Here is a 7,192-nt window from a genome sequence, read left to right as displayed (position 1 = left end):
AGCACAGCCCAACCCCAGTTCCCACCCCCGGAGGCTCGTCCGACCCGCAACCAAACGGCCCAGCCGCTGCCGCTGCAAAATCAGATGTCAAAGCCGACGCATCGCGGCCGAACGCCCCCGTCACCGTCGCAGGGGGCAGTGGACCCAGCGACCCGTCGCGGTCAATCGACGACAGCAGCCACCCGGCGGCAGTCGACGTGGATGCCACAGCCGTCGACGCGGCGGGAGTGGATGGCGGCGAGGCTGAGGACGACGGCGCGGTGGCGGAGGTGAGGTGGGAGACGTGCAAGGTCAGGAGGGGGGTGTCGGCCACGGACTACATCCCGTGCCTCGACAACATCAGGGCAATCAAGGCGCTGCGCTCCAGGCGGCACATGGAGCACCGGGAGCGCCACTGCCCCGCGCCGCCGCCCAGGTGCCTGGTGCGGATGCCCTCTGGGTACCGGCTCCCCGTGCCGTGGCCGCGCAGCCGTGACATGGTGAGGACATTCGCGCTTGCCTTTGTCGGTAAGACACGGAAGCGGCTCTCTGCTTTCTTCGTTTATATCATCCATGCCGTTTTTCTTTATGTGATTGGGTGATCAACTGCCAATGAGGTTGCCTATTTTGATTTATCGTGGAGTCAATGTCTTAAATTTGGTATAAGAACATGATCAATAAACAGTGCAAACTAGGTGCATTCTCCTTTTCTGGAAGCTACTGTGCTTTAGGATGTCTAATTTGGTATTGAGTAGCAGTGTAACTGGGGTAACTATGTGACAGCATTAGGATCCTTGATCCTTCAAACATTATGAGGTTTCAAGGTAGATGGTGAATCCTGTACAGTTTACCACTAATGATTATCTAATTAGCAGACCACTAATGATTATTTATCTCCTTTCTGAATTCCAGATTTGGTACAACAATGTTCCTCATCCAAAACTGGTGGAATATAAGAAGGATCAGAATTGGGTTACAAAGTCTGGTGATTATCTTGTTTTCCCCGGAGGCGGAACTCAGTTCAAAGATGGTGTTGCAAGATACATAGAGTTTGTAGAACAGGTATTACTCTATCACGTTGATCTATTATTGAACAGGCGCACTTTGCTAGAAAATTCTAGGTAGTTTTATGGCCAAGTGAATTCTGTGTACTTTTGAATGTAGATGCATCTTGTATGTACGTTTGCCAATGTACAGTATTTCCTTTGGTAACATTGAGGCTTTAGGGATGAATATAAATGCTTTGCAAACATGCAACAATAATAACACCAGTAGCAAGATAACACTATTGTATTTGTTTCAGTTGAGCCCCTAAACTATATTAATCTGTTGTAATAACCACCTTCATGTTAACATCTTCCTGCTTTTTTCTTGTGGTTAAGTCAAGAGCTTTTCATTCAGTTATCAAGTTCTGGATACAATCAGCCTTTGGTTAGTTTCATCTTGTGTATTTTACCTTTTTTGTTAAAGTAGAACATGTAATTATGTGCTCTTGCAGGTAGTGTAAATCTATACTGCTATTGTTTGATTTGGCACATACTATTGTGCTTGCCTTGCTTAAATAATTAATCCTATTGAGGTATTAGTTGTTTAATGGTTTCCCAAGAATGCTGCTATGGGTCTTCGTGACAGTTCCTTGTTTTTTCTCTCTAAGGTCATATCATGATTTCCTGTCATAATTTGCTGTAGATAATGCCGACCATTCAATGGGGAACACATACAAGAACTGTCCTGGATGTTGGATGTGGTGTTGCTAGCTTTGGTGGATACCTGCTTGATAGGAATGTCATTACTATGTCATTGGCCCCTAAAGATGAGCATGAAGCTCAGATACAGTTTGCATTAGAGCGTGGAATTCCAGCATTTCTAGGAGTAATTGGAACTCAAAAGCTCCCTTTCCCTGATAATGCATTTGATGTTGTCCATTGTGCAAGGTGCAGGGTCCATTGGTATGCGAATGGCAAGTGTTCTATTTCTCCATGGCATTTTTAAGCTACCGTAGTATCTATATCTCATCCTTTTCAGATATATACCATTTTTCTCCTGCTAATTTGTTTCTAAATATCCATTTCTATTGGAATGTGCAGGTGGAAAACCACTACTGGAGCTTAACAGAGTGCTAAGGCCTGGAGGATTTTTCGTTTGGTCTGCAACACCTGTCTATCGCAAAGAACAAAGAGATCAAGATGACTGGAATGGTTCGTGACCGTATCATATAAAATTATATGTTCAGCCTCAGTTCTCATCCTAGTAATACTATCTTTGAGATTGCCGCAAGTGTTAAGTGAACTGATAGTCATATCTGTGAGGACTGCTGACCAAACACGCTATAATACTGACTGACGCAAAGTTGGACACTAGACAGAAGTGTGGTAGCTACTAGCTACTTCTATCTTAGATCAATTCTGTAGAAAAGGATATCCATATCCTCCTAATTCAGTAAATGATGTCACTACTAAGCAAAGGACATCATAATTCAGTATTTTACTCAAGTTTCTAAAGATGTCTACAGCAGTGCCTCGTTAATATTATGTATAGTTTGCAAGTAACTAGTGCCATTTTTGTGGCCGGTTTTGTGCTAACTGGGAAATCCTTTACATGTGGCAGCAATGGTTACTCTGACCAAATCAATGTGCTGGAGGACGGTTGTAAAATCTGAAGATATTAATGGAATTGGTGTTGTTATATATCAAAAACCAACCTCAAATTCTTGCTACCTTGAGAGGAAAACTAATGAACCCCTCCTGTGTTCCAAGAAAGATGGATCACGTTTTCCTTGGTACGTTATAGCTTGCTTCATTTCTCTCATTGTCGTTTCACCAAAGTTCAGACTGCTAGTGGTCTTGTAGCATCTAGTGGCCTCTCTGATTATAATTTACTGGCTCACGGGCAGAAATCAGTTGTGTGATCGATATACCATTTGCAGCCTATCCTTACTGTAGATATTGTAGATATCATAGTTTATATGTAACTAATACTGCAGTTTCGAATTGGTTTCATCTATACCCACTTATTTTATCTTTGCTTTTGCAGGTACGCTCCTCTTGATAGTTGCATTTTGCCAACTGCTGTTTCCAGTTCAGATGAAACAAGCAACTCTCCCCTTGTGTGGCCTGAAAGGCTTATCAGATACGCAAGTGTGCCTGATGATTCTGCTACTATCGAAAAGTTTGATGCTGATACAAAATATTGGAAACAAGTCATTTCAGAAGTATATTATAATGACTTTCCAGTTAATTGGTCAAGTGTCCGTAATGTAATGGACATGAATGCTGGTTATGGAGGGTAAGAGAACACAAATTTCTGCTGATTAGTTTTATGATATTCATTTTCTTATGCCACCAATATCGATCCTTGTAGCTTTTAGTGCTTCTACTTTTGCTTTTTTGGTGATGTTGCTTCATTGATGATTTGGGCCTGAGTTTTGGCGATACACATATGTACTACCCCCGTCCCAAAATATAAGACGTTTTTTGCAGTTTAAAGTTGAACTGCAAAATCTTCTTATATTTTGGGACGGAGGTAGTAGTTCGTTAGTACAAGATTCCATGAGCTCACTGATCCTCCCTCAGCAATGGAGTAAATGTTTCTCCTTAGTGGTTACTAATTATTTTGGACCGCCAAGTCAGATGTCTGTTTATGCAACCCAGAAACTTCCTTTAGTGGTATTATAGATCGTATTTCTGTAATTAGATGTAGATCGACATATGTTTTTTTTGGAACCAGGTATAGTTGTTATCAAACTAGCTAATGACTATGTTGTGATGGGGATATTAATCAGGCTTAGTTTTGGTGAACCAGGTTTGCAGCAGCACTTGTTGATAAACCATTATGGGTTATGAATGTGGTACCTATTGACCAGCCAGATACCTTGCCAGTTATTTTTAGCAGAGGTTTGATTGGGGTATATCATGATTGGTGCGAATCTTTCAACACATACCCAAGGACCTATGATGTTCTTCACATGAGTGATCTCCTTGGAAGTCTTACAAAGAGGTAATGAATTATAGGACATGTGCTCCTTTTTGTCAGACTATAGCCTGATATCAGTGTCTCCCTTCAGGTGTGACATCCTTGAAGTAGCAGCCGAAGTCGACCGGATATTGAGGCCTGGCGGATGGTTGGTGCTGAAAGACACCATGGACATGATAAAAAAGATGCGCCCGGTTCTTCGCTCTCTGCACTATGAGACCGTAATCGTGAAGCGGCAATTCCTTGTCGGTAAAAAGACTTTCTGGCGTCCCAGGCGATAAAGCTGACATGGACCAAACTTCTAAGGGAGTCAACCAAAGCACTAAGATTCTGTTGATTCTTTGAGTTCTGACCTGATCAATTGTTTATACAACAGAGATGTGATTTGGTCGGGGTCCAAGGAAGCCCTGAGGTTTTCGGTGGTATAGGTACACACTTGTGCAGTCTCCTGTGCCGATTCTTTTTCCCTGCCAAAGCAAAGCAAAACGATAGGGATGGTATAGTTGTATAATCTAGTGCTAACAGATGCATACAAAGTGGATACAGGATCATCTTTTGTATACTTGTTCAACGAAATTATTTTTGTACATTGAACAATAAAGATTTTGAAGCATGTAGGAAAATATGGGCCCCTTCCTTTCTTCTATCTGTCTCCGTAGTTCTGCAAGACCAATATATGCCAGGTACTCCCTCCGTCCGAAAAAGCTTGTCCCTCGAATGGATGTATCTAGCATCAAGTTAGTGTTAGATAGATCCATTTAAGGAACAAGCTTGGGACGTAGATACATTCATTTTTCGGACAGAGGGAATATATATATATCTGCAGATGTCCAGTGCACGCGGGCTACCAGAATGTAAGATTCCCTCGCACGGTGCACAGATGTTTTTTTTTTTTTGGCATGTGGCGCACAGATGTATTACTCCTTTCCTCTGATGAGGCAGATACCTTCTGGCGATTGAATTGAGCACAAGACGAACTTGTCAAGGATAGCTATATACATTCTCCGTTCAAGATTGTATGAACGTTTTTGAAATGTGACTGAATTTATTTTCAAATGCTTGCAGAACTTGGGCCTCCCAAGATATTGTTCTTCCTTGGAAGCTTTTGAGACTTGTACCAATGTACCATAGCTTCCTCCTTTTTAGAGAGAGAAATAGGCACTGCGCAGCTTTTCATAGGAAGCTTAAAATGGTCTCACAGTTACTGGACTAGCTAGAATAATTGTACCCGCTTGGATTGTCGTTTTCAATCCAGACGAAAATAAAGCATACACCTGTAGAGTAAATCTGGGTGTGTAAATTTATATACACCGAATCCAAGCGGGGCCTCAATCTGTTTTCCACGATCATTGCTGGGTGGGTTGCAGCGCGCGCGGTGTCGTCTTTGGTGCGGCAGCTGTACGAGGCCCCGTTAGGCGTCGGTGCAAATGACCGTCGTTGTTACACGGAAAGCAAAAAACCTAAGAACATCTACTACAACTGGACTTTTTGTTCTGACCAAAATACAAGGAGACCTAAGAACATCTACAACTGGACTTTTTGTTCTGACCAGTGGGACGACTCTGTTATTGACGCTCAATTTTTTCCGACCAAACCGGCCTCTTCAAATGATCCATATATGTTCGGACTGACCGACACCGCTCATATTCAGCCCAAATATGAGGCGCCCCGAACACGTCCGGACGTATCTGTCACGCCAGGCCGGCCCATGCTGGCTCGTGCCGACCACACCCTGTCCCCACTAAAATCCCCAACAGGACCAAACCCTACCTTCACTCTCCCACTCCTCACTCCGATCCCCGTCATTCCCTCCCCTCTAGATCCCCTCCTCTCCCAATGTCGAGAACATGCAGCATCCAACTACGAGGACGCCCACGTCGATTGGGACGCCCACGTCCACGTGACGGAGGCAGACGACAATGAGGAGCTTGTCGTCTGCATCGCGCTGCAGCGGGCGCAGATGGACATGGGTGGTAGCTCGAGCTCTGCTTCGTCCCTATCACTCGACAATGCAGAGCGAACGCGCCGTCTTACCATGGACCACACGCGCAGCGCTGCTACCTGGAGGCCCTCCCCAACCCCTCCGACGGATGCTCCTCACAATCATCGGTGGGTGCTTGTGCTCGCACTTCCGTAGATGCGCCTGGCTGAATCGGAGGCGCGCGCCACACGCCGCGATAGGGAGCGAGTGAGGGAGTGGATGGCGGCGCCTGAGGTATCTTCCTCCCACCGGTCTCGCGTCTAGCTAGCGGTCAATGCCGAGGGGCAGCTCCTCGCGGTAGTCCTCTGCCGCTCGCTGACCACGGCAGAGACGAATGGGCGGTGCCACCGCCGCAAGAATAGGCGCTACAGCTCGTCATCGAGCAGTCAGAGCGCCTCATGGTGGAGAGGGTGGCCCTAATGCGAAAGTCCCCCGGCTTGCGAAGTACCAGGCACGTGTCGTCTGTCGTAAGGCCGACATCATGTCCTCCTCGTCCGAGAGCGGCACAACCAATGACTTTGACGATGCCCCTCCCACCGCCGACGCCAATGCGGAGGACTACAACCGCTCCCGTGACCTCAACGACAAGGGACCAGCGAGGAAGTGGTGGCTTTCGACGCCCCCGTTCATCTTCGTTTAGTAGTTTAGTTAGTTTTTAGTTTGAATCTATGTCTATTTGGTGTGATGAACCGTCTCTTTTGGTCCGATGAATTGTGATACTATGTCCATAAGGAATTACGTTAACGTTGATCTATGTCCGTTTGTTCGTTGATCCACATAGTTTCTCTCGCGTTGCATGAATAGCATGAATTCGGGGCCGGATACAAGGTATACGGTTGTGGACGTTGGCATTTGAAGGGTGATCGGTCACTATTCATGGACACGTTTGGGCGCATACGCGGGAGGCTGGATCTAGTAGGTCCGGTCTTAGATGCTTTAATGAACTTAGACGGAGGAGTACCTCTGTAGCTGCTAATTAACTGCTAGCCGAATGGAGTAATGGTCATCACCAAGCGATGCATGCTCGCCTAGCACACTGTTTTCCTCTAAAATTGTAGTACTAGCGGTTTTTGTTTTCGGAGATAGCATATGCTAACAGCCGGTGAAGTACTTTTTGAGTGGTGATCGCATATATACAATTCGTTTATTTTGCTTTCGGTTATCCCTTCATCTCTTTCTCTGCTTCTGTTTTCCCTGTGAGCTCCATGGGTGCATGCTAAAGCTTGTTTTCTTTCTCTCTTTTCCTTTTCCTTTGTGAAA

At 45.2% G+C, this 7,192-nt stretch overlaps 1 protein-coding gene across 1 annotated transcript in view; it reads left to right on the top strand.

The window, feature by feature from the left end:
* LOC119350581 (probable methyltransferase PMT23) overlaps window positions 1–4,599 on the top strand; it is a 5,479-nt gene extending 880 nt beyond the window's left edge. Inside the window, exons 2-9 of the mRNA XM_037618337.1 lie at window positions 3–479; window positions 892–1,041; window positions 1,669–1,939; window positions 2,067–2,177; window positions 2,587–2,758; window positions 3,013–3,264; window positions 3,781–3,975; window positions 4,043–4,599. Coding sequence (XP_037474234.1) covers window positions 3–479; window positions 892–1,041; window positions 1,669–1,939; window positions 2,067–2,177; window positions 2,587–2,758; window positions 3,013–3,264; window positions 3,781–3,975; window positions 4,043–4,232 — 1,818 coding nt within the window. The 3' untranslated portion in view covers window positions 4,233–4,599. The remainder of the gene's footprint in view (window positions 1–2; window positions 480–891; window positions 1,042–1,668; window positions 1,940–2,066; window positions 2,178–2,586; window positions 2,759–3,012; window positions 3,265–3,780; window positions 3,976–4,042) is intronic.
* Window positions 4,600–7,192: the final 2,593 nt, after the last annotated feature.

The sequence above is a fragment of the Triticum dicoccoides genome, chromosome 1B (genome assembly GCF_002162155.2).
Source record: "Triticum dicoccoides isolate Atlit2015 ecotype Zavitan chromosome 1B, WEW_v2.0, whole genome shotgun sequence".
Lineage (NCBI taxonomy): Eukaryota > Viridiplantae > Streptophyta > Magnoliopsida > Poales > Poaceae > Triticum > Triticum dicoccoides.
This window is presented reverse-complemented; position numbering and strand designations above follow the sequence as displayed.